General features: G+C 38.2%; 2 protein-coding genes and 1 long non-coding RNA gene across 5 annotated transcripts in view; 2 read left to right on the plus strand and 1 right to left on the minus strand.

The window, feature by feature from the left end:
* Positions 1-11,469, plus strand: part of fam222ba (family with sequence similarity 222 member Ba) — a 40,242-nt gene extending 28,773 nt beyond the window's left edge. Inside the window, 3 exon segments of the mRNA XM_058775297.1 lie at positions 75-293; positions 7,996-8,166; positions 8,169-11,469. Of these exon segments, the coding sequence (XP_058631280.1) occupies positions 212-293; positions 7,996-8,166; positions 8,169-9,691 (1,776 nt within the window). The 5' untranslated portion in view covers positions 75-211 and the 3' untranslated portion in view covers positions 9,692-11,469.
* A 1,290-nt stretch (positions 11,470-12,759) lies between these two features.
* On the plus strand, positions 12,760-20,635 carry LOC131541712 (uncharacterized). Its single transcript, XR_009271563.1, has 7 exons — positions 12,760-12,861; positions 13,653-13,852; positions 13,934-14,099; positions 14,245-14,325; positions 14,866-14,945; positions 19,072-19,150; positions 20,288-20,635. It is a non-coding gene; the product is annotated as an uncharacterized LOC131541712 (long non-coding RNA).
* On the minus strand, positions 12,855-24,472 carry trpv1 (transient receptor potential cation channel, subfamily V, member 1). 3 transcript variants are annotated; one of them, XM_058777645.1, is made up of 16 exons: positions 23,132-24,472; positions 20,495-20,690; positions 20,251-20,408; positions 19,713-19,865; positions 19,397-19,534; positions 18,926-19,224; positions 18,026-18,196; positions 17,714-17,887; positions 17,368-17,472; positions 17,178-17,248; positions 15,103-15,268; positions 14,860-14,926; positions 14,239-14,549; positions 13,989-14,110; positions 13,663-13,766; positions 12,855-13,591 (listed from the first exon to the last, which is right to left on the minus strand). In XM_058777645.1, exons 2-16 carry the CDS (start codon positions 20,680-20,682, stop codon positions 13,479-13,481), a joined length of 2,340 nt encoding a protein of 779 aa, XP_058633628.1. In that variant the 5' UTR covers positions 20,683-20,690; positions 23,132-24,472; the 3' UTR covers positions 12,855-13,478. The 3 variants fall into 3 exon arrangements, with proteins under 3 accessions (XP_058633628.1, XP_058633625.1, XP_058633627.1); XM_058777642.1 differs by having other exon boundaries at positions 20,495-20,719; XM_058777644.1 differs by lacking the exon at positions 23,132-24,472 and having other exon boundaries at positions 20,495-21,185.
* Between the last annotated feature and the right edge of the window lie 2,396 nt (positions 24,473-26,868).

Consider the following 26,868-nt stretch of genomic DNA (forward strand, 5'->3'; position numbering starts at 1 on the left):
TTCGGAGATTGTTGAACTTGGCACTGAGGTATTTGCTGTAACATCTAATTTCTCTCTCTTTTTTTTCTTTACAGTGTGAGGAGGAATGTGTGGCCCATGTTGCTCTAGGAGTGACTGAGTGTGTGAGTGTGGGGGGGTGTGTGTGTGTGTGTGTGTGTGTGTGTGTGTGTGTGTGTGAGTGGGTGCGTGTGTGAGTGGGTGTGTGTATGAGATGCTGGCCTGTTTGCCAGGGCCAGGTGATCTCTCCCTTCAGCTCCACCCCCACTCGCAGATGAACACTGGATTTCAGAAATGTGAGTGCAATCACAAAACACACACAGTTCAAACATTTAATGTTCATTTACTCACACTCGTGTTTTTCTAAACCATTTCTTTTTTTTTGGAGCATAAAAGATGTTTAGCAGAATGCGCTTGCTGCTCTTTTCCATGCAATGATCGCCGGAAATCACAGAAAACACCATAAAGCCATATGAGTCATGTTATCACATTATTTTCCAAGTCTACTGAAGACTTTTGTGTGGAAAAAGCCAGAAATGTAAATGTAAAAAAATTTGAGTTTGATTGAATAATGATTTATATGTTGGTCTCTTCCTTGCACAACTCGATCACAGAACTTTAGAAAAATGTAATGCATCACTCGTTTTTTAAAGATTTACAAATACAAAGGGGAGTTTATTAAAATAAACAGAAATAAAAAAAATGATGGAAATAAACATAAGGTAAGATTAAAAATGTTTTTAAAAATATTAAAGCATTTTACAGTTTTTTTTTTTTTTTTTAATTCAACAAATTTGTTTTTAGGTATGAACTTCTGCCTTCAAAATTAAAATCAATGGTTTATTTAACTCATTTAGCTAATAGTTTAGCAATGAATACACTACATTGGTTTATCATAAGACATGTCATAAATAAGAAAAACAAGAAAACCTTTAAAAAACAACTGTAAACTGGGCATGATGTGATCCTTAATAAATGATCAGAAATCTGACCAAAAACAAGCTGTTTGAGGACACTTCCAAAATAAACAAAACAATGTTCTGCATGTAAACCACAAAAGCGCATCACCCATAATTACTACTTTTATGGTGCTTTTTATCATCTTTTGCTTTTTGTTTTGGCATGGAAAAGTGCTTCCTTTTATGTTCAGCAGAAGAAAGTAAGTCACACAGGTTTACAGTGACATGAGGGTGAATAACTGATGACAGAACTTTCAATTTTGAGTGAAAATTCCTTTCATTCTCCTGTTTACCTTCCTCTCAGCAGTCTCAAATGAACAAAATGTGAATATTATTTCATGCTGTGCATTTTGTGTCTTTTTTAATGCCACAAATTCACACAGATGTTGTCAAAGATGACATTAAAATGCATTTAAGAAATGACAAGATGAAAACAGAGATATAAAAAAGAGAGAAATGTCTGACGAGAGAAAGGAAATGGAATGAGGGAAAAAGAGAGAGCTGTAACTGGTGAGCCAAAGCATATTTCCAGAGACAGATTGTCAAATCCCAGGATTTTTATTAGGGCGGTTTACAAGGGCAGACACCTGCTGAACCACACCGCTCACAGAGAGATAGATTGAGGCAGATAAGTGGCATACAGAGGCAGCGAGAAAATGAGAGTCAGACAAACAGAGAAACTGAGTCAGTGCAGGAAATAAAGGATACGTACAGACAGAATATCTCGCCTTCTCTGTCTGTGGGCAGACATCCTGTCAGATTAGCTCTCCATCAAGATGACAAATTATGCTATGGAGACGCGCGGCCGGGGGAGTGCCGAAGGCCCGGAGACTGATGAGTCTCACATCGCCTCAGGAAGACCCTCATCAGGCAGCAATTACTGAGAGGCTGGAGACATATCTTTAACTGCAGGAGAGAGCAGAAATCACAGAAAGACGGGAGTCGTATTTCTAACTAGTGGGAATACAGAAAGAGATGGAGTCATATTACTAACTACAGGAACTACAAGGGATGAACAGGTAGGAGAGAGGAAATGGAGGCATACTTCTGATGCCGATGCCTCTTTCAGAGCGATAATAGAAATTCATTTCATTCATTGCACACAAAGTAAGACACAGTGAAGTAAGAGCTGTAACTACAGGCCCAGAGTGTTTGTCTGTGAAGAGAGTAGATGGAAAGGATTCATTAGTTTGCCACATCCTTTGCTGGGACGTTAATGATATCTTATAGTTTAAGTGCTCTGAGAGATTAAACGCCTCATGGAAATGAAAATCAAGCTTTAACAGTAGCCTTTAAATGGTGAAGATAAGCTCACATTAGGATTCTAATTCTGCAACATTTAAGTTCTGTTTTCCAATATATTATGACTCAAAGACTATTTCAGTATGACCTTCGAATCATATGGCTTTTGTCCTGTTTTATACATTTAAATTATATCTCCAATTAAAAGGTAAAGCTGAATGCTTAATCAAAATAAAATCAAAATTGCGATATGGCTTAATATGATTGTCAAATTGCAAAGGCTGCACTTGCAGTGTTTTCTGAAATTTGGTAATTTAGCAAATTGTTAATACAACCCATAATCTGCATCGTCCAGATTCCCCCTACTTTCAAACCCCCAATCTAAAAGATTTAGAGAAGCCTCAGTTGTTTAAATCATGTAATATAATGATGCATATGGTGATTTAAACGTCCCATGGCATGTCATTAACTGCCCCTTTAAATGTGTGTGCTCCCTGCTGTGGTCCAGATGTTACTGGAGCACATCTGGCACTGGCACAGATTCTCTCAGGGAACTCAGGAGACACAGGAAGAGCCGGAATATACCTTGGAATGCAGGAACGCAAGCCATAGATTGGGGCAAAAAAAAGACTGTCTTTTGTCTAAATAGAGCATGGTTTCTGTTGCATTCTCTCTCTCTCTCTCTCTCTCTGTCTCTCTCTGAACTCTTTCAAAGGAAACTGAAAAGAAGGTGAGATGAGCGGGGAGGAAAAGATGGCTTTAGATAAGAATAAAGAGATGAATAGAAGGAGGAGGCTTTGCTTCTCCATGAGGAATAACCCTATATAAGACAATATAAGAACACCCACTCAGATCAGCAGTCTCTTGGATTAAAGAGAGTTTAAAAGTGTGTGTGTGATGTCTGTGTGGAGGGGGAAAAGGCAGTTAGGAGATGTGTATGGTGTACTTAGACAGAAAAGGCTGACAATAGCTGTGTAACAACCCTGTATGCCTGTAATGGGGCTCCTGGGGTTTGGCTGATTACTGTGATCCTCAAATCACTGCTGATGAGAGAGAGAGAAAGAGAGAGAGAGAGAAGAAAGGTTAGTGAAAAGAACAATTTTAAAGGGATAGTTCACACAAAAATGAACACACAAAACCAGATATTAAGCAGAATGTCCGAGCTGCTGTTTTTTCATACGGTACGTTTACACTACAACGTTTTCATCTCTTATGCTCATTATTAGGCTGCATTATATGATCATAAATACAGTAAAAACAGTAATACTGTAAAACATTATTACAATTTAAAGTGTGTTTTTAATCTATTTTAAGTATAATTTTGTGAAGCTGAATTTTCTGCAGCCATTACTCCATCCTTTAGAAATCTTTCTAATATGCTGATTTGGTGCTTATAAAAAATCTCATTATTATCAATGTTGAAAACAGTTGAGCTGCATCCTGGATGAGACTCTTCTCAAGTCTGTTAGTCTGACTTTACAAAAAAAAAAAAAAAATTATTGATTTGTTAGACTGAAGTTGAGCTTTTGCACAGCCGTGGTCACCATTCACTTGTAGGGAAAAGAGCAGCTATGGCATGTCTCTTGATATTTCCTGTTGTGTCCCACGTTAGAAAGTCGTACAGGTTTGGAACAGATAGATGACTAGAGAACGTTCATTTCTAGGTGGACTTTCCCTTTAATTGCAAATCCCAAAGAGAAGTGAGTCAGATCTGGCACTGAGCTCTAGAGATGTTAAAGTCCCTTGAGACATTTACGTCTCAGTGCATGTTTAAATGTCACCTGATCGCTTTCCTCTGCCTTGCTCTCCTGTCCTCAGAATGGATTGCATGACTGCCGACCTGTATGTTGTTGACTAATCCTAACAAGATTGACTCCTCATTATCACCGGCCTGCCTCCCCCGGGATGTCACTCAACAGGGGAGAACGGCATAGACAGAGAGAGAGAGATGCAATGGGAATAGAGTGAGAGAGAGAGAGAGAGCGTTCCCTTGTGAGTTATTAGCATAATGACTCTCCTCTTCCTCGCTCCTTGATCTAGTCCTGCGGTGGTTCATTTATTAAGCCCAGCATGGCTCTTCCTCCTCCTCTTCCTCTCTCTTCTCTCTCTTTAGGAGGTGAGCAAATGTGGGCAGCCGGTGAAGGCAGCTGACACGGCCTGAGATTGGCAGGAAAGCTATTTAGCTAAGAAATGTCAGGGGCCATTTTGTTTAGTCAACAGCCCACATAGAGGGAGAGGGAACGTGTGTGAAAAACAGAGCAAGACAGATGAGTGAATGGCATGGTGGCTGAATGCTGTGTGAGGTGATTAAAACGGTCCGTACTGTGGACGAACAAATCATTTTATTGTACTATTAATGCTGCAGTTAATTCCTGAAGATGAATATAATTTATAACAACCCGTTATGATTAATTATGTTCATCTCACTACAGCGGCTGAATGCTGTGTGAGGCGTTGGTGGATGGAGATGAGGATTGTGTGTCCTGCTCTGCACCAAACGAACACCAATAATTCACAAAAGGCTGTACTCTGTCATGAACTTGGAACAGATGTGTAGATGTATCTGTTGATGTTTGTGTTTGCTAAAAGGATAGGTTTTGTTAGTAGCAAAATTCATAAAGCTCCACAGATTTGCTTTAGAATATTAACAGCCCTTCATTCACAAAGACATCCATCTCTTGCCCCTCGCATGTTTACTAATTATTCAGTGTTTACTTTTGGCTATGGAAAAGTGTATATTACTCCCTGACCTTTTGTAAGGTCTGTTGTTGCTTTTAAACCATTAGTGGCACCGAAAGAAAGTATAATAATAACAAATAATAATGTCAATGTTTCCTCAGACTTCTGCCCCAAACTCTTACCATGGGTTAAGTTTTCCCAAATATCAGCATCAGACTTTAATTCGCAAGCCCTCCATCTCGCAATCAACAATTATGAGTGTTACAACAAGAGTTAACATTTTAGCATTTTTTTTTTTTTTTTTATTTAAACTTCAATAGCAAGTTATGCTGTCCATTTGTCATTTCTAACATATTACATGTTAGAAATGGCTGCATTTATTTGATAAAAATACAGTAATATTGTGAAGCATGTGAAGTACACTTTTAAATAACTGTATTTGAATATGTTTAAAATGTAGTTGATTCCTGTGATGGCAAAGCTGAATTTTCAGCAGTCATTAGTCTCAACGAGTCATAGTATTCAGCGTCACATGATCCTTCAGAAATCATTCTTCCAATATGCCAATTTGGTGCTCAAGAAACATTTATTATCAATGTTGAAAGCAGTTGTGCTGGTTAATAGTTTTGTGGAACCTGCAATACATTTTTTTGGGATTCTTTGACGAATAGAAAGTTCAAAAGAACAGCATTTATTTGAAATAGAAATCCTTTGTAACATTATAAATGTATTTATCATCAATTTTTCTAATTAATGCATTCTTGCCAAAAGAAGTATTCATTTCTTTCCAAACTTTTGAACTGTGGTGTATATATTATATTATATTATATTATATTATATTATATTATATTATATTATATTATATTATATTATATTATATTATATTATATTATATTATATTATATTATATTATATTATATTATATTATATTATATTATATTATATTAATTATATTGGTACATTTTAAATGAAAATTCTTATATCATTATTCAAAAGCTGTGTGGCAAACATGCCTTATTATTTTTATGTAGATTTTTACCATGTTTTAGTTCTTCTTTTATGTGTTTGTTATGGAGTGTTTGGTGGGTGTTTGGGGTGTTTGTCAGGGCAGTGTGAGCTGTGAGCAGTGACTGAATCCTCTCAGGCTGGATGAAAGAGCTCAGTCACAGTGCACAGGCTGTCTATCCTCTCACTGGGGATGAGGGGGCCAGGAACGCATAGAAACGCATGTTAATACTGTGTGTGTGTGTGTGTGTGTGTGTGTAAACTCCATATCAGTGTGAGCAAGGGAAGTGCAGGTGGGTGCACATCAGAAGTCTCTCTCTATCGCTCTCTATCTCTCTTTTCTCCCCTCAAGTGATGAAAGCTTGTTTTATACAAAGACCCCCTTTCAGCAGCCAGACAGCAGCTTCACAGAGAGCACTTATCATCCTCAATTTCTTTCCTCTATCCCTCGCTTCCTTTGTTTTTCTGTCTGTCTCTCACCCGCTCTCCTCTATTCTCAACCCATCGAATCAGAGGTGTCCTGGCAGGTGAGGATGTCACTCTCAGGAAGAACAGCATTGTTCTTAGAGCTTATATTGTGTGCAGAGACCTGCAGACTTCTGAATGTAAAACCAGTTAGATAATTCAGCTCATTAATGTCCACTTTTAAAAGCAGTACCGTGATCCTGAAGAGAAGAACATGTGTGTGAAAAACAGATTGATTAAAAAGGGCTCACCAATTAGACAGCTTATTTAGAGCACAGAACATGTGAGCCTTAGATGCTTACAACACTAGATGCATACATACATGGTTGCTATATTTTTGGGAGCAGGGCCAGACAGATTTTAATTTCTTATTCACACTCAGCTGTAAGAGAATCAAGCACAGACACATCACAGCGGTGGTGTTAAATATAACAGAGGTACTTAACAGTCATTGGTGTTGTCTGGCAGTCTGTGTGTTCACATTGTGTGTGTGTGTGAGTGGTCTCTGCTATAGCAGATCACACTCTGGCATACAGGAAGCATGTTACATCTGGTAGTGAGAGAGGAAGTGAGAAAGTGAACATTCACCTGCATCTGTTTGTCAAGTGACTTAACACCAAACACTCAAAGGTTTTGTATGAATTGTCTATAAAAATCAGATTGTGAACAATTAATGTCTATCTGTATAGATTGTGTGTTCTGTACTGTAGAGAAAATCAAATATTGTTGTAAGTGCCACATTTACAGTAACACTATAAATTATTTTGGAAAGTGAGTTTGTCGCTTCTACATTTGTGCACTGGAAATTGTTACTTGGAAGAGGTTAAACAATATAAGACTTATGAAAATTATCTCTATTTTTCATGATTTAGAATAATAGTGAGGTCATCAAAACAGTGAAATTATAATAATTAATAGAAATTGGTAGCGAGCAAAAAAGTTAAATTATAAAGATTAAATTTAATATCATGAAAAACAAATTCAGTCAAGTGTGCTTCAGACTTTTGACTGATGTACACTACTTCTACACAAAATATATATAAAAAAAATCTTACTGACCACAAACATTTAAAGTATCTAATTTCACAGTATTACTGTTTAGAATTTAAAATAACTCTTTTTTATTTTAAGATTTTTATATAAGATATTTTTCAGCAGCTATTACTTGAGTCTTCAGTGTCACATGATCCTTTAGACATAATTTTAACATGCTGATTTGGTGCTCAAGTAAACTGTATTATTGTTATCAATGTTGAATACATTTGTGATGTTTAATATTTTAGTGGAATCCCTGATACATTTTTAAGGATTCTTTGAATATAAATTTCAAAAGAACAGACTTTATTCGAAATAGGAAACTTTTGTAAAATTATAATTTTTTTTGCTGTCACTTTTGATCAATGATGTCTTGCTGAATAAAAGTATTAATTAATTAATTAAAAAAAAAAAACTTTTGAATAGTAGTATATGTTTAAAATTAAGATATTCTAATGCACTTTCCAATATCTGTTGCTCTACTTTGTTTGCATTCTCTTGCTTGTCCTGCTCTGTGTCCAAAATTGGGAGGTCATACCAACTCATTGTCCACTATATTCAAGGCATAATGTGTTGTCTTTTCTTCCTTTTTGTCCCTTTTTCCTCCATATAGGGGACACTCCACAAAGGATGAGATCTGCTCAGTATCCAACCCCTGCGGAATTGGATGCTTATGCTAAAAAGGTTGCCAACAATCCACTCACCATCAAGATCTTCCCCAACAGCGTTAAAGTCCCTCAGCGGAACCACGTTCGTCGCACAGTCAACGGACTTGATACCGCTGGCCCCGATACAGTCCCTACCCCTCCTCTCAGGCCACTGCCAAGACCGGTCTCCTTGCTATCGTTAAAGTGCCCCTCATCAAGGGTGTCATCAAGGACTTTGACGGCACACGGGCACGTCTGCACCCGGAGGTGATAATGAATGCCGCCGGCGGCCCTTATGCAGCCTCCTCGGCCAGCACTTTAAACCTGCACCACCCATCACAGGGGCCTCCCAGAGCGTCCCAAAATTCGCAGGGGCTTCCTCCACACCCTCAGAATCTCCAAACTTTGCAACAGCCTGGGCCTCCACACCAAGGACTCGGACACCGACCTTCCTCCTCCATGCCACAACAACCCCAGGGCCTGCCAAGGCCCCAGACTCTGTCCCACGCGCCTTCTTTAGGCCACCCTGGTGCCCACCAACCTTCAGCAATTCTGCTTCCTCAGCAGCACCTACAGAACCCCCCTGCAAGCCTGCATGTGGGTCCTCGGAAGTTGCCGGTTGCAGATGCCCCTCCTAATGTGACTGTTTCTACCTCAACCATTCCGTTGTCCATGGCCGGAGGGCTCCACCAGGGCCGTCAGGCGGACTTAAACAGCATAGTGCACCAGATAAGCCAGTTCTGCCAGGCTAGGGCTCAGGGCGCCAGTGCCACATCAATGTGTGAAGGGCAGATCGCCAACCCCAGTCCCATTAGTCGAAATCTACTCATCAATGCCAGTTCTCGAGTCTCTGTGCATGCAGGAAACCCTAATGCGCTTGCTCCCGGCCTCATGCACCCATCGTGTGCTATTGGACCTCCTGATAAAATGACTGCTTCTGCACCAGTGAGTGCGATGCCTCCGCATAACATGGCCACGATGAACCACATGTATCACAGCGATATAAAACAACAGCACCTACAGCATCAAAGCCATCAACCGCAGCGAAATCTCCAACAGCCGCAGATGAGGTCCTGGACTCAGCATCAACTTGCTCACCTTCAGCACATCTCGGAAGGGGGCGGACACCCCTGCAAACCCCCGAATCGTGACCCTGGCCTCCCTTGCAAGGGCATTACCTATCCCCCAGAAATGGGCATGGGGCAGCCTTATGCCATGAAACCCTCCAGCCCCTCGCCGCCACTTGCCAACAACAGCAACAATGCAATGCCCCCAGGAGTGGTGACACACTACACCAACGGGCAGTACTACCACCAGCCGCCGGTGTGGGGTAGTATTCTTCCCACGCCCAATAGCGACAGCTCTGGCTCACAGGACCTCCCCATGCCCTTCCATGGCACTGGCACAGGCAATACCAACCCCACCCCAGGGATGGACTGTGCCCCCACGGGAGGAGCGGCCCATTACCGATTAGTAGGGGGTGCCTTAATAGGGCAGACTAATCTGATGCAAACGGCAGATTGCATGGGAGGGGACTTCCAGACGCCCTGCTTCCGAGATCAGAATCTCATCCTGATGGGGAAAATGCACAGGCCACCCCCTATGGGCCGGGTAGTGGTCCCCCCCTCTGAGACGCAAGGCCAGCACCCAGGGTACAGATAAGCTTCAGCCCACAAGCCTCAGACACAGTCTCTCCTCAGTGAAGTCAGCCACACGCGTGCGTCCTCGACACCTCCTGTTAGTCTTAATGAAATTACATTACGAGAGGAACTAAATGAGCTCAAAATCTCAAGGATGATTGTTGATGAAACAAAGAAAAAACAAGAATACAAACATGTCTAATGAAGAGCAGTGTGTTGTGTTATTAATCTTGCAAGTGATCAATTTTTTTTTCTTTTAACAAGTGCTTTTCTAAGGCACTAAAGGGATTTTTTTTCCCACTTCTGTCTTACCTATCTCCAGTTACCCGGATCTCAAGTGCTCCTGGGTTATTTATGAACGTCTTTCTTGTGTTAGTGCTTACTTTATTGAAATATATTCAAAATAATATATATGTCTTGTGAAATACATCACCAGGCCTTCTGTTCATTGGACAACCAACTTGCTTTCATTTGACAGATCTTTGTTTTGAGCCCGTCTTATAACATCAAGATGGCTGACAGACTCGAAGCACTTCCCTCTTCAGCATGACACATTCTTTGTCCTTTCTTTCTTTTTTTTCAGTGTCTGAGCTATGCGGGAATATGCCAGTCACTGGTCCTTTCACACTGTTTCTAGGTGAAAGCTCTTGTCGTGGGTTTCCAAACAAGAAGAGCTGCAGATGTTTTAATGTTAAAGCTGTGCCATTTTTGTTTTACCTGATCATTATACTCCCTTTATTTCTTAACATATGAGAAACTACTACTTGAATTGTATAGATGAGTTTTGCCGTTTCAGGTGGGTCGTATGTGGTTTAGCTGTACGTGGGTTTGCAGGACTAAACATACTACTGAAGGTGGTGTCTGTAGGCTTGTTACTAATATTATGATGTAGAAACTATGTACCAAATCAAGGGTTTATGAGCCTGCATTTTCTAATTCATCCTTTATAATAATGTAAAGTAGGAGTTGCTACTGATTCTTTTGTGAAGTGTGCTTGAATTGACCAAATTGATCACTTGCAAGATCATTTGTGGTTAAATTAAGGACTTTTTAAAAGAAAAAAAAAGTCAAAAAGGTGAAACAGCAGGTGAATTGCTTATTTTATTGTACACTGGCTTATCTACTGTACTGCTGTAACTTTAAAGAAGTGTAATAACTGTGTATGAATGTGGCTGCATATGGATATGGGTTCACAGATTTGGTGTGCATGTGATGAGCGCAGGTGTGTATGGGCATGTGTGTGTGATGGTGAATGGGGTGTGTGCTCTGGTGGGTCAGTTTGTCTTGACTCGCTGTTGGTTTGCCTCCCCTCAACAGCCCTCATGAAGCCTTAAGTATTTGGTCCTTGGACTTTCCTTTGACAACAAGCATGATTCTAATAAAGGTATAATGAATTCTGATTTTGAAAAATAGACTATAAAGGAACAGCATTTTTCCTTGTTTATTTTTATTAACTCAAGCTTTTGTTGAATAGAAAAGCAATTCTTTAGAATTACTTTATAATGTAAACGAAGAAATAAAGAATATTTTATCGTCATTGTTTTATAGCTGTGTGTAGTTCTGGGCTGTAACAAAATCTTTTTATTCCATGTTTCAAAGCTTCAGTTTTGCAATTTGTGCTATTTATAATTCTGAACTAGATTTTTTTCTTCCTCATTATTTAAATCTTTTTTTTTTTTTTTTTTGCAATTGCTGTGAAATTGGAGGAAGCTTCTAGAAGTCTTTCTCGTATCTGTCACTCTGTGGCTGTCAATTGAATGCGTGGGAAGAATCTGAAGAGTGTGAGAGTTGTGCTACTCTTTTTTTTGTAATATTGTAATAATAAAATAAAGTTCTAATTTATGCTTTCATGTATGACTCAATTTCAGTTTATTGCTCAAAAGCTGCAAAAACTTTGAACCTTGGACTGGTCACCCTTGTGTATACCCTCATATGGTCTTCAAGGATTTTTTCGACAGTGGTCTTGTTTTAAGAAACAAGAACAGGGCTGTTTACTCTTGCAGATTCAAATTCAGGTAAAGCAAACCAACGTAACCTTTGCTACTGTCACATCTAAATCACTGAACAGATTCTGAGGGATTGTCTTTGCAAATTGTGTATTGTAAGTCAGTTCTCTGGTAACAAGGTCTGCTAAAATCACACAGCCAGTACATAACTTAAAATGAAACGGCATTTCTTTGACTCTGGCCATGGATTTAAACATCCGGAATAAACAATAATGCTTTACGGTTTTGCATAATCCATTGAATTTAATTCAGAATTGTTTTTTGTATATCACTTCACAATATAAATCGTTCACAACATCTTTACTAAGCTTATACATTCATTAAGAGTTAGCCTACTATATTGAGTAAAACAACATTCAGTTTCTGAGAATACAGTGTTTGTGCACAGTTGAATTGAATAGGCCCCAATTCTGTTATAATGCCACATGATGAGATAAAAACCCTAGAGGTGATTCCTAGACCCTCTTCTCATAATTTAAAAGAAAGGAAGTTCTTTTTCAGGACTGGGAAGTCAACATGTAGAGGGAAAACAGCTCCCAGTCCGAGTGGGGCCACTTTTCTCCCTGGCTGTCTCAGTTACGCTTGATTGCAGCTTGGTTTATTCAATGGCTCTATATATCAGAGGGATACAGCGCCGGAAGTGACGCAGAATAGGCAGGTCGCCGCATTTAAGCCGTCTGGTTCGGATGTAAATTTTAGTTATATAAATGAGAGCACAGCAGGACATTCGCGATCTAGAGTCACAGCATTTCAGCTCTGCAGGGAAGTAGGCTAATAGCCGGAGGACTTGAGCCATCTATCACTGAACTTAAATGAACGGTGCGTTATTGGCCAGTAAAATAGTTAACGCATGACATTTGTGGACGGTGCACAGTGATTCATTGTGTCTGGATCTTATTTGCATCATCCTGTGATGTTTATCGGTTGGAGGTCTCTGTAGTGCCAAATCAGTCACAAGCAGCACCACGTGACACCACAAGAGGGAGATATATACAAACAATTGTGTATGTTGCCCCTAAAATCAGTCCAGGTGATCTTTCACTAATTACGTTATGCATTAAAAGTTAACTGAATATGCAAATATATCACATGATTCCAATCACGCATAATCATTGAGAACATAAATGTTCTGAAATAAAAGATGTCTATAGCCAACAATCAAGATTTGTAGTTTTGCGTACAAAAGGTAAGAGGGTCATTCTCATTATGCAGAAGACTACATTTTGACGTGACCTTTTTATGTCTTAACTCCCCTTTTCTGTTGTTGTTGTTGTTGTTGTATCCTGGTATATAGAAACATTTAAATGACTGAAGAGATATGAAATGTTATTGAGTTTTGAGTATTTTTAAATGTTAAAAAAGGTATAGCCTACTTAGGGTACTTTTGTGTTAATGTAATGAACAAATGGTTGAACGTACAATTTTTAATATCCATATTTTAAAAATGTTAATCATATTTTGTTTTATCACAATTAAGCGAACATTGAATGAACACAATTACCAACTATTCTTAATTTTCCAATCTCAAAAAAAAGCTCTCAATCCTTTACTAATTAAAAAATAATTAGCGGTGTATATTATTTTATATAAATGCTTTCATAAATTACAACACATGCATAATCTTTTTTTTTTTTTTTTAATTACAGGTAAAAATATATAATGCATAGCAGGAATGACCCTTGAGGTGTATAATATTTGTCACAGTCAAGTTTTAACCATTCATAATGTGTAATTATTCCTACATCAATTGGAATGAAAGGGAACTGCAAAACAGATTGCAGTAGATTACGGATTATAAAAGCATCAGACGGAGCTAGAAGCCTCAGCTAGAGGACTCAGCTCCTGTACATCTCGGCGTTGTTGTCTCTGTGTCCAACGTTTACTGAACGTTTGCAGGAGTCCACGCTGGTTGGGCTCTGTAACCAATACACATGATATGATATGGGATAAAAATAAATAACACACATATTTGTTTAGCATCGACTACCTCTCTGAAGTCCAGTTGGGCAAGGTACAGGCAGGCATTTCCCAGGGTCCTCGGTAATTACACCCAGGTTTCTGTTCCATTGGCTCCAGTTGACTTCCTCCACACTGAAAGAAAGAGGGCACATGCTTCAATTATTGCTTATGGTTTCACTCAAGTGTGTAAACACACAGTAAACACAGTTCAGTACAGGGTAAGTGTGCATTATAACGTATTATGCTTGTTTACATGCTAAAATCTTCTTTTCAAAAATGAATCATCCATTTTTAAATAGGGGACAAATGCAAACTTCAGATCTTGTGGTTTTGGGTGGAAGCCACCAGGGTCACCTAAAACACCAGCGTATATCAGGCTCCTGCCCCCTGCCTAGGTCCTTTTCTTTCCCGGAACGCAGCCTTGTCTTCAGACAGCGGGGAAGAATCCACTCCATGTCCAAAGTGGTGATTGCACGCTGTGAATAACAATGAATAACAAACAAAATGGAAAACCATTACAGCCATTTTGCCCACTGAATCATTTCAAGGATTTACAGTGTATGCAGAAATGGGTAGACAGCTTTAACTTTGCCTTTGATTTCACCTGTAGTTTCCAGATGTTGGCGCTCTCTACGGACATCTCCTCCACTCTTTGATTCATCAGAGCGATCAGCATGTTTAGCATCAAAATGTAAGTCATCACTATATACAGAATTAGCAGCACATAGAAGACCTCTATGTATTGATATTGATCGGTGAACTCCAGATCTCCCATGCCAATCGTGAACTTGAACAACTCCAGAGTGGTGAAGTAGATTCCCTGAAATGAGGGCTTCTTACAGTTTTCATTTCCATCAATAGGAGTAAACAAGGATCGTCCCTTACTAGGTCGATCATCAAGGAGAGTTACCACGGCTGTTGATTAAGAAACAAACCATTAAAACACATTAAACATTTGAGGAATTGAAAGTTCAAATGCACACCATTTATTTGAAATATATATATATATATATATATATATATATATAATATTTTAGTTTTACTGTCACTTCTGATCATCTTTATGCATCCTTGCTGCATAAAAGTATTGGTTTCATTCAAACAAACTTACTGACCTAAACTTTTAAACAGTAGTGTAATTGGAAAATATTTGTTATGTTGTGATAAATATGAAATGAATTGTAATAGAAGAGTCAAGGACATTCATGAATGTATGCAAATATACCTGCAGAGAACCCAATGAGGAAGACCATGTACACGACAAGGAATCGACGAATTTCCCCAAGAACCATCTGACAACAATTAAAGAGTGTGAGCACAAACATGAAGTAAAAAAGCCTGAACTGTGAGGACTAGTCTACACTACAATGAGGCAATAAATGTGTTGCATAACATCTTTCTACTGCGCTACACAAACCATACTTTACTAACACTCTACAGGACGATAAGAAAGACAAATATCCCTCACCTTTTGTATCATGACACTGTAGATTCCCATATTTCTGGACCCTCTGGAGAAGTAGAGTAAATTTACCCAGCTCAAGGCAAGACACAAAACTAGACAGGCCAGATATTTATCATTACCAAAACAGTAGAGTAGAGCACAAGCCAGGAAGAGCACGGCCTGCAGAAAACTAATTCAACAAAAAGTCTCATTAGGAGGAGTAAACAATGAATGTATACACTTACTGATTACTGTTTGTAGCATAAAAAATTGTTTTACTAGTACAATTTAGCTGTGTGATGTGAATATAGAGTACACTACATACAGTGCCCTCCATAAGTACTGGAACAGTGAAGACAAAATTGTTCTGTTGGCTGTGGAGTCAAGACATTTGCAAATATGATGAAAAGATGAATATGAGACAAAACTACAGAATGTCACATTTTATTATTAGCCGTTTCAACACATACATGTTTTACCAAATAAAAAGAACAGCACTTTTAGAGTTCATCCCACTCATTGATGTGAGCATAAGTATTGGGACAGTTGAACATAAGGCAGATATAAAAGATTAAAAGCTATTATTTAGTTGCAGATCCCTTGCGCACAATCACAGCAGTGAGTCTGTGACCCATAAACATCACCAGACTCTTGGTCTCATCCTTTGAAATACTTTTCCCAGCCTTTAATGCAGCCAATTCCAATTGTTGCTTGTTTTGGGGAGTTTCTGCCTTTACTCTCCTCTTCAGCTGGTGAGATTCATGTTCAATCGGATTTAAATCTGGAGATTGACTTGGGCAATCTAAGACTTTCCATTTCTTTGCCCTTATAAATTCCTTGACTGAACTGGCAGGGTGTTTTGGGTCATTGTCCTGGTGCAATATGAAGCACTTCCCAATGAATCTGGTGGCATTTTCTTAAATATTGCTAGGCTAGATGGTTTTGTACCCTTCTAAATTCATTCTGCTACTGTCATCATACATTAAGTCATCAGTAAAGTTGAGAGGGCCTGTTCCAGAGGCAGCCATGCATGCCCATGCCATGACACCACCTCCACCATGCTTTACAGATGAGGCTGTATCCTTGCGATCATTGCAGTTCCCTTTTTTTCTCCACATTTTTGCTTTCCCATCACTTCGATAAAGGTTCATCTTTGTCTCATCGGTCCATAAACACAGTTCAAACTCTAATCTTGCCTTTCTATTTTTGGAGCTGGTCAGAGATTTGTATCTTGCTGTGTAGCATCTGTAATTCTGTGTCAGTCTCCTGAGGACAGCAGATTGTCAGAGCATCACCCCAGCTTTCTGGAAGTTGTTGGTGATTTTACAGACACGTCTTTTAGGATTCATTTTCATAGCTTTTATGATTTGTCTGTCATAAACTACAGTTGTTTTCTCAGCCGATCAGGTCATTGTTGGTTGCTGGTTTCCAAACTCTTGATTTCTCCATGCCCTTTGTTTTTGCTATAGCTTAAACGGACTTTCTCTTTTCTCTTTAGCATCCAAATTGCTTGGTTTTCTCTCGAAGTCAGCTCCCTCGAATTCATCCTGGTTCGTGTGTGTCATCATCGAATGCAAGACTCAGAATGCAGAAGTAATGGATATAACTGATACGACACATTCCCTGCTTTTAATATCTGAAGAATTAATGCAACAGGACACAGCTGATCACTTAGAAAGACCTGCGAGGCAACTGTCCCAATACTTATGCTCACATCAGATAGGGGGATGAAACTCTAGAAGTGCTGAACTTCTTAGCTGGAAAAACATCTGTGTTGAATCACCCAATAATAAAATGTGACATTCTGTAGTTTTGTCTCACATTCATCTTTTAATCATATTTGTAAATGTCTTGACTCTACACCCAACAGAGCAATTTTGTCTTCATTGTTCCAATACTTTTGGAGGGCACTGTATATGATTTCAAAAACTCAGCCATTTGATAAGTTTAAACTCTAACCCTAGCTAGTAGAATTATTGGCAAAGAATGTAATTTCAAGCATATTGATCTATAATTGGTTAAAGTAAAAAAAAAAAAAAAAAAGAGTGCTAAATAAATTATTGATGCTGAAATAAATATTAGAGAGTGAAAGCACTCACAAAAGCTGATCGGTGTATCCATCTATAACCAGAGACTGAAATCTTGGACGCTTCCTTAACATATCTATTAACTTAAAAGATAAAGGAATTCAGTCATTTCTGTAAAAAATAAAATAAAATAAAATAATCATTTTGTATATGAAAATTATAATATGAATTAGTTTTTTAAACAACAGCATTAGATACATACCCCTCTAATAAAGAAGTAAAGTGCTCCAATGGTAGTTATGATGTGTCCTGTCAGAAGCAGATACCCTTCGCTACCTTTTCTATAAGGATATGGAGGCTTTAATGACTGAAAGAGAAGAGTTAGATGATGAATATATTTAAATAATGAATCATTCACATTTAAGCATAGGTTTGAATTAGACACTGAACTGGAATAAGTTCATTGTCTGGTTAATGTCATTATGCGTATTTTCCCTAAAATTACTTTTATTATTTTCTCTGTAAATGCAAATACACCAAATGCAGTGAAGCAGCAGAACGTCAAAGAGGCGGGGTTTTGAGTCTCCACCTCTGGGCTGTATACCTACTTGGCTGTTGTTAAAGACCTTCCCTGTTTCACGGTGAAAAGCTGCTGCAGTGAAGATGAAAAGGTAGATAACATAAACGATAAAGTTGAACATGAACATCGGTTTGGCAAATTTCTCCCACTTCTCTTCAATTAGTCGGCTTAATGGCTCAATATGGAGCATCTCGAGGCGATTCTGAAATCAGATCAAATAACATGTTGGTATCAACTTCTTTAAAATGAAACATTTTGCTTCAATGGAGTAGTAAAGTCTAATATATACATTTTAGATTCTAGAATTAATTAGTATCACATTAACAGCATGTCATCTCACAGGAATCTCACTGCCATAAACGATTATCTCCAGCGCAGAGTTCTTGTCGTAGGTGTCGAGAGAGCCGAGGTCATACAGAGACGAGCACACTGGACCGTAGGCCCACTCCGTGATCTTCCGTGACAGATGGCGCCGCCCCGTAAACTCCCGCTGCAAGATGTGCTTTAACATCTAGTTGACAAATGGAAATCAAATCCGAATGATTTTATCAGGCTCTTTACAAAATTTGCTGATTACAAATGATTGACAAACGTTCTATTTAGTCCCTTGCCTTTTGGCAATGCACTAATTTTAGTAATCAGCCAAGCTAGCAACATCATCAGCTAAAATATAGAACAAAAGCAATACAATACAATAAAAACTTTAGGTTAAAGTAAAGGTTATGACCGTCACTGTAGACTTCATGATCGTTAAATAATTTACACTGTTAAGGTGGCACAGAAGCACTTCTGAATGTTTAGGTGTCTACACAGACTGTTTAATGCTGCTCAGGGGTGGCAGAAATGCAGCGATTACGACTGTATACCTTAATGCTAGGGGCTGATGTGGGTCTGAGCTGGCATTATTTAGTCAGGCTTTAATACAGCATTGTGTCTTTACACTGAATTTTGAGCAGGCACAGAGAAGCCTTAACTCAGCTGTGTAAAGATGCCCCAGTGTGAAATCAGTGTGGTGTCTGATTTAATGCCATGTGCTGAAGGGAAATAACTTCTCAAATCACATGAGGACTAACCATCTACACAAAATCAGGAACATCCAAAAACAGAAAACAGAACTGACACTTAAGAAATACATACTGCTTCAAATGAATCACTGCTTCAAATACTGGTATTTTGCAAAACATAAATTGTTCATTATCTTGGAAATTCAACAATCAGTAAACACCAGAAAAAGGTTTACCCCCAGTTTTCCTGTTTTGGCAGCTAGTGTGAGTGGGGTGAGTTCTTCATTATTTTTAATGTCCTCCAGCTTGATCTTGGGGTGAAGTTGGTCAGCTTTGATTAAGATGTGGTCATACATGGCGATGACAAACTTTGTGTTTTCAGGACTGTTATCAGCTATGGATACTAGTGCGTGAAGCACCGTGTTTCCATGAGAGTCCTTCTTCCTGACATCCACCGCCTGGTAAGGGTTGTTCATAAGAAAGTCCACAATGTCTTGCTGATTAGTGCAAGCGGCCAGTGACAAGGGCAGCTCACCTGTGCACAAAAGGTGTAAATGATGCAGGTAAGCCTAGGTACCCACAAAAATGGGTCAGCAACATTGAGAACAATAAGTAGATTTTGAAAAGGACTTGCATTTGAAAAGCAGCATTTCTGCTTAATAAATTATATCAAAATTGCAAAAGTTTAACAATACACTTAGACCTACCAAAATAGAAGCTTGTTTTTTGATTGGGCTGAAAGAATTTCCCACAGGCTTTCGCATGGACATCAGCCCCTTTTTTAACCAGCATCTTTACAAATTTTGCACTCCTCCGTTCAATTGCAACATGGAGTGCTGTCTGACCTGTCTCAAAGAGATCCGTCGATAACATTGTAAAATGGATGGTTTGGACATGTTAAATATGATCAATATTCTCTTAATTTATAAAAAATAAATGACTAATGTTAGCTAATATTAAAATTAGATCTAATAATAATTACACTAATAAAAACATTATGTAATATGAAGCCATGGCTCTGACCTTTGTAGAAACCGTCTGTGTAAGCAGCATTGACAAAAAAATTTAAATCTCCCAATTTCTCTGCAATTTCCAGCAGATGTTCAATAGTGTCATTCTCGCCTTCCCTCAAGTTTAAAAGTGCTTTCAGCAGGGCTGTCTTTCCACTGGACTTATCTAAAGACAATATAAAAACAGTTGTTTCATTATTTAATAAATATCTGTCATGAATTCACAGTACTCTTACTCTTTGTATACTACACCATTCAAATGGTTGGGGTCAGTAAGATTTATTTATTTATTTATCAAAGAAACAAATATAATTATTCAGAAAGGACATCTTAAATCGCTCAAAAGTCATGGTCTTCAAAGTTTGTACAGTGAGCACTAAATAAGCATATTAGAATGATTTCTGAAGGATTACGATGACTACTATGAATTCAGATTTGCCTGCATTTTTATCAAATAAATGCAGTCTTGGTGAACACAGCAAACTTCTTTCAAAAATCTTACCAACCCCAAACATTTGAACGGTAGTGTATTTGTTGTTGAATACAATTACATTGCGAGTCGGTGAGCCGTTTCATGTTTTTGTGCAGGTACTGATGTAAACCCTGCAGTTTAGACACATCGCCACTGGACACGGCATCAAAAAGCCTCTTGAGGTTAAACCTCTCACTGTCCTGCTGAGCTGGTTCCTCTTTCACTTTTCTGATTCCCCTGTGTGCAGAATGTATCTGATAAAGTAAAGATTTCTAGTGTTATGTTTATCAGACACTCCGGTGTGGTTTAAGGAGGCCCCTTACCTGTCAAAGTGTAGGTTAACTTTAATTGTGGGTGCAGACTCCTCTGTCTCATCCAAGTAGTTAGAATCCATAGGCCTCCTGTCCTTTGAGGTGCCTTTTTTCATCTGTTTGGCCTTTGACCTTTCCTCCTCTGTCAGGTCATCCGTCTCCAGGAAGAATGTGGGGCTGCTGTCTCTTGATTTACTCATGGTGATGTCTTCTTAGTCATACAGTAGAAATTAAAGCCTGTAAGTGTAAGTGATATCATTCACAGGACATTAGGTTTCTATTTCATACAAATAAGGTCTAGGAAATGTGAGCCTGACCACAATTAGCAATTTTACCTTTATGAGCAAATGGGACATTCTTACACTAAATTTAAAATGAGGAGTTGTGCTTAATTATAATTACTAAATGGTTCTTCCTTTGTGACCGGTCAAATTGATTTTTGATATAATGTAGACTAAGAGCTGCTTTTGTAAGAGTGGAAGCTGCTTGAGTGTTATAATGGATCATCATCACATTGTGTCTTCTCATTTTAAACACCATTAGAGGAAGGGGTCACAAATGATCCAAATGGAAACTCTGTGACAGCTGAAGTTGAAGGATATGCAGAACTACTGCTACTGTTATATATGGCTTAAGTTTATGTGTATCTCATTGCTAGGGCTCTTCATAATAACAGCTAGAATAATTTTGGAGATGTGTTGATATGCGGTTCTGATCATAAGACCACATAGGTCTATATAAACCATCTGTTGGATCTGTGGTTATCTTTGGTACGCAATAAAAACATTCTTAATCAAAGTAAAAACATGGATTCATTTACATGTCAAAAGAGATTCTCAAAGATACAGAAGATAGAGAAACAAACAAAAAAGTAAGCTGTTTCAGTTTATATGTGCAAGTAGAGATGGTGCAAATAGTTGCATACTCTAATAGACCCTTGCTAACTGAATTATTAATATCTCTTGATGCTGTTACATGGTATATGATCCCATCCAGGAAATGGGCCATTATTGTCCCATCAAGGAAAACTTTCCCTGAGAATACATGGAAATGCTTTTCAGACAAAATGCAGTATCTGATGCATTGATATTCTGTACTATAGAATATAATAACTTAGCCTCTTTGTAAATGGCTTCATATACAATTACATTCTCTAAATGGCAGTGAGAGGAAATAATAATCCTGCATGAAGAAACTGCATTACACTGTCTTTGGGTAATCATGTAGTGTAATGTCAAAAATAGAAACAATTAGCTACTAACACTTGGCTCCCTTTTGACCGGGTTCCTCAGCATATATGTGATCTATCTTGAGACATTCTTCCATGCATCTCTCACAAAGCTGGTTTTGTATTTAAAAGTCAGTTTTATTAATGAATCAGTTTAGATTTTACTTTTATAAGTTAATGTGACATTTGAATACCAGTTAACATCACTAATTATGCTTGGATGATATTTCAGTGATTGTCCTTTCTGCTGAGACCATTTAAATTACACTTCATTTATAAAATAATTCTATTAACAGCTAGCGCTGTGAGAGTAAGAGCTAATGAATCATCTCAATGTGCCTTTTTGGTTCAAAACACCAGTTAAAAGAGGAAGGGGACAAAAACAATTCAGATGGAAACTCTGTGACAGTAAGTAAGAAAATACAAAATTAGTTTCACTAGTTTTATATATGTATATATATATATATATATATATATATATATGATTTGAGCATATTTGTATCTCAGATTAAATACAAACTCAAATTGCTGAAATCATTAGGGGAAAGTACATTTACATTTACATTTATGCATTTGGCAGACGCTTTTATCCAAAGCGACTTACATTGCATTCAAGTTACAGTTTTTACATTTTATCAGCTCTTGCTTTCCCTGGGAATCGAACCCATGATCTTGGCGTTGCTAGCGCCATGCTCTACTATTTGAGCTACAGGAAAGCTAATTATGAAAGTAATTATGTGTAATAATAATATTAGTCATGAGTCACAGTTCCTCATTTAAGGCACAGACTACAAACAATAGACAACCATAAAATAGACATGGAACATTATTTGGATTCGTCAAAACAAGGATTAATGTTTAATGTGCATATCAAAGTAAGGAAAGGGTGTCAAGGATGCTAGAGATATTTTGAAATCATGAAGAGAATTGAGCATATTCGACGCGTATGTGAAAGCAGACTCCTCGATTGGTGAGGCAGCACAGATTGTTAAAGAGTCTAACATGCTGTATATTTGACGGACAAATTATATGAGTTAATGTTGTTTTACGCTAGATGATGACCTAATGTGCAATTGCAAGACGCTGGATAGTCTTAGTTAGTAAAATATTATGACATGGCCTCTCTGTAAATGGGTTCAGATAATATTACAGCAGAAACTGTACATTACACAGACACCATCTTCAGATCATCTCACTCACTACATTATGAGATTTGGCACTTACGCTGCATGTTTTGGGTCACGAATGTTATTGTCAGCTTTAAAAAGACAAACATTAAAACTGATCTGCAAAAAAATTAACTGAAGTAGATCTTTATAGGTTTTAATATGGTTTACTACACTAGCAAAATCTGAATTTATTTAAATATTGCCCTAAATTATTTAATATGTAGGAGTAAATTATGAAACATTTGTACTCACCAATTAATTTCTGTTTTTAATCCATTAGATAAAGTATCCAGTATCAATGAGCTTGATTCCTTGAGCACGATAACCCTCTCTCTCTCTCTCTCAGTGTCAGAGAGGAAGATAAGGCAAGATGTTTTGAGGTTGCTGAGAGCCTTACAGAAAGGCGGGATGTATTGATTTTTTGAGTATGTTGTTACGTATGTTTTGCCATGTCCACGCCTTGTTGTAGCTAATTTATAATCATCCATATATACAATGCACTAGAAGTCATCAAGCTCCTTCTTAAAATGCTTCATTCTCATTTAGCAACACTATATTCTACTACATATCTTAACTATCCAAATGATCAATTATTCATGTGCTGGAATGCATTTAATATCGAATAAGTATCTCTGAGCAGCATGTTTGGTTTGGAGCAGCATTCAGGTCACCACTTATCTGTTGAGACTGTTCTGTTGGGCAATTTCACTTTCGTAGCGCGCAGGGTTTCCTGTATAACACTGGAGGACTGTAAAGCGGTTTTAGTGCATACATGGTGGTTTTGGTGCATAGATTACGTGAACAAAATTAAACCTTAGCATGCAGTCGATTCGCATGAAATGTGATGATACTGTATATTCCAACTGTTTATTAACATTTAAAAATGCCACTGAACATTTTAAACAATATTTTGTCATTTCAAGGCTTTGTTCAGTCATTTAATGGAATTCTGAAATATTCTTTAAAAATACATATGTAACCCTGGACCACAAAACCAGTCTTAAGTCGCTGGGGTATATTTGTAGCAATAGCCAAAAATACAGTGTATGGGTCAAAATGATTGATTTTTCCAAATCAAAAATCTTTAGGACATTAAGATCATATTCCATGAATTTTTGTAAATTTCCTACTGTAAATATATCAAAACTTCATTTTTGATTAATAATATGCATTGCTAAGAACTTCATTTGGACAACTTTAAAGGTGATTTTCTCAATATTTCGATTTTTTTGCACCCTCAGATTCCAGATTTTCAAATAGTTGTGTATCGGCCAAATATTGTCCGATCAATGGAAAGCTTATTTATTCAGCTCAATTTCTGAAAACCGACCCTTATGACTGGTTTTGTGGTCCATGGTCACATATTGTTTTGTATTTTACAACACAGTGGTTTTGTATTGCACTCAACAACAATAGTTACAGAATGAACAATAGATGAATTTGACCCGTGTTAGTCCAAAATAATGGGGGTTTTTTTTAAATTGATGAATGATACAGTATTAAATACAATTAATTAAGATTAATGTAATTAAAGTGTGATTATTAATACATTTTAATACAAAAGATAGCCCTACCAGTAGGTCAGATGTCTCAGAGACCAACATGTTCTAAAGTGTTATATATTTTTTTGGAGTTTTGGCAACTCCAACCGCTGAGTCAACATCTTTTCCGTAGACTACATGAAATGGAAATGCTCTCTCCACTTCCCGTTGCAGAACTGTGTTACATGACTGTGCTGCCACTACCAATTATACACCAGTCAATACATTTCAGTCAGTGAAGTCAATGCAATCTCTTATTTACATAAGGTAAACATAAAACTGCACTGTAAAAAGTGATAAGTTGACTTAACTTTAAAAAATTAAGTAAACCCGTTGCCTTAAAATTTTTAAGTAAATGATAATTAAAAAAAATAAGTTAATTGAATTTTTTTTTTTTTTAATTATTATGTACTTAATAATTTTAAGGCAACGGGTTTCCTCAATTTTTTTAAGTTAAGTCAACTTATCACTTTTTACAATGTGCTTGGTTTATATTTTTCTGTATGCAATTGTAGGCCTAAATAATACATATTTTAAAATTGCCAATGAAGTTTGTTAGAACTGTAAGTGAACTTTATTACTGCACTTTAGTAGTGTGACAAAACACATTTGTAGCCTAAAGATTTCTTGTTCTGAAACCACTTAAGCTCACCATTGCTACCACCTCATCCATTTGCAGCAATGAGGTCGGAGAAATAGATGAGTCCAATTCAATAGCAGCTTCCGATTAGACCTGCGCAGCGCTTATATTTTAATCAGAATCAGAGTAGCAGATGAACGGAAGATGGCTTTCTCACCACAAGAGGGCATTATGAATACTTGGTTATGCCTTGGTTATGGCCTGCTGCGTTCCAATCCTTTATAAATGAGATCTTCTGTGACATTCTAAATCATTGTCATTGCCTACATTGATGCCATTTTGATCTACCTGTGAGCAACACATCCCTCATGTAAGAACTGTCCTGTCTCGATAACTGACTTACCATTTGTATGTCAAGGCAGAGAAATGTGAATTCCATGTCTCAAGCACAACCTTCCTGAGCTATAACATCAGTCACAGAGGAGTGGAGATGGACACCGCAAAAGTCAGGGCAGTCACCGAGTGGCCACATCACAGTAAAATAATTACAGAGGTTCATCTATAGAAGGTTCGTCTGTAACTAGAGTACCATCGCGGCACCTCTAATTTCATTACTCAAGTGAAAAACCTCAGCTCCAATACAGAAACATCCAGATCCTGATGACTATCGTCGAAGTGGATCCTTCTGACTTTGGTATTGGAGCAGTTTTATCTCAGAGACCTGGGAACCCAGGTAAATTGTTCCCTTGTACTTTCTTCTCTAGAAAGTTAACTGCTGAAAGGAACTATGATGTGAGTAATAAGGAACCGTAAGAGCAGCACTCGAGGAATAGAGACACTGGCTGGAGGGAGCCCGACATCTTTTTCAAGTTCTTACGGATCACAAAAATCTGCAAAGCATCTTAACCAAAGTCAGTCAAGCTGGTCATTGTTCTTTACGAGGTTCCAGTTCACAGTCATTTATCATCCAGGCAGCAAGAATGTTAAAGCTTGTGCTCTATCACAAAGATTTGAATTAAACCTCCTGTTGCCAAGGACCTATTCGATCTCCCTCTCTTATTGTAGCACCTATTTGTTGAGGAACTGCAAAAACAACAACAGTCAGAGTCAGCCCAGAATGTCCACCTGCCCTGCATTATGTCCCTAGGTCTTTATGCCAATGAATCATGCACAGAGTTGTATGTTAAATCTTGCAGTGTGTGTGTGTGTGTGTGTGTGTGTGCTTAGTCCAAAACACACCGGGAACTCCTAGCTGGTCTTCTGGAACCCCTACCAATTCCTCAGCATCCCTGGTCCCATTTGGCTTTGGACTTCATCACAAACCTTCTCAGTTCCAACGGTTACTCCACTATTCTGTTAATTATTGATCGCTTCTCTAAAGCATGTCGTCTAATCCCACTCAAAGGTTTACCTACAGCAATGGAAACCACACAGGCATTATTTTACCAAGGAAGCCACAGTTCACATCTTGGGTATGGCAAGCTTTCTGTAAGCAACTGGACATAATTGTGAGATAAACATCATCCCCAGGCTAATGGACAGGTTGAGAGTCTAAATAAAGATTACGCGCAAAATTCTCTCACTCACTCTTCTACGGGATTTACGCCCTTCCAGTGTGTTTTAGGTTATCAGCCTTCCATGTTCCCTTGGTCTGGAGAACCATCTGAAGTGCCTGCAGTGGATGACTGGGTCAAAAGAAGTGAATGGGTGTGGGATAGTGCTCATGTGAGGCTGCAGAGGGCAGTCAGAGCTCAGAGAATCAAGGCTGACTGGAGGAGGCGTACTCATTCGAACTACCAGCCAGGTCAGAACGTCTGGTTGTCCACTCAAGATCTGCGGTTATGGAAGCTCAACCCACGGTATGTAGG

This window comes from Onychostoma macrolepis, chromosome 05 (genome assembly GCF_012432095.1).
Source record: "Onychostoma macrolepis isolate SWU-2019 chromosome 05, ASM1243209v1, whole genome shotgun sequence".
Lineage (NCBI taxonomy): Eukaryota > Metazoa > Chordata > Actinopteri > Cypriniformes > Cyprinidae > Onychostoma > Onychostoma macrolepis.

What these genes read in the sequence shown, in the direction of transcription:
- trpv1 (XM_058777645.1), bottom strand. Translation starts at nt 20,682, where the DNA reads ATGAGTAAATCAAGAGACAGCAGCCCCACATTCTTCCTGGAGACGGAT. An exon ending in GTTAACCTACACTTTGACAG is followed by an intron (nt 20,409 to 20,494) that starts GTAAGGGGCCTC and finishes TTCTGCACACAG; the next exon opens with GGGAATCAGAAAAGTGAAAG. An exon ending in CCCAACTGGACTTCAGAGAG is followed by an intron (nt 13,592 to 13,662) that starts GTAGTCGATGCT and finishes TATTGGTTACAG; the next exon opens with AGCCCAACCAGCGTGGACTC.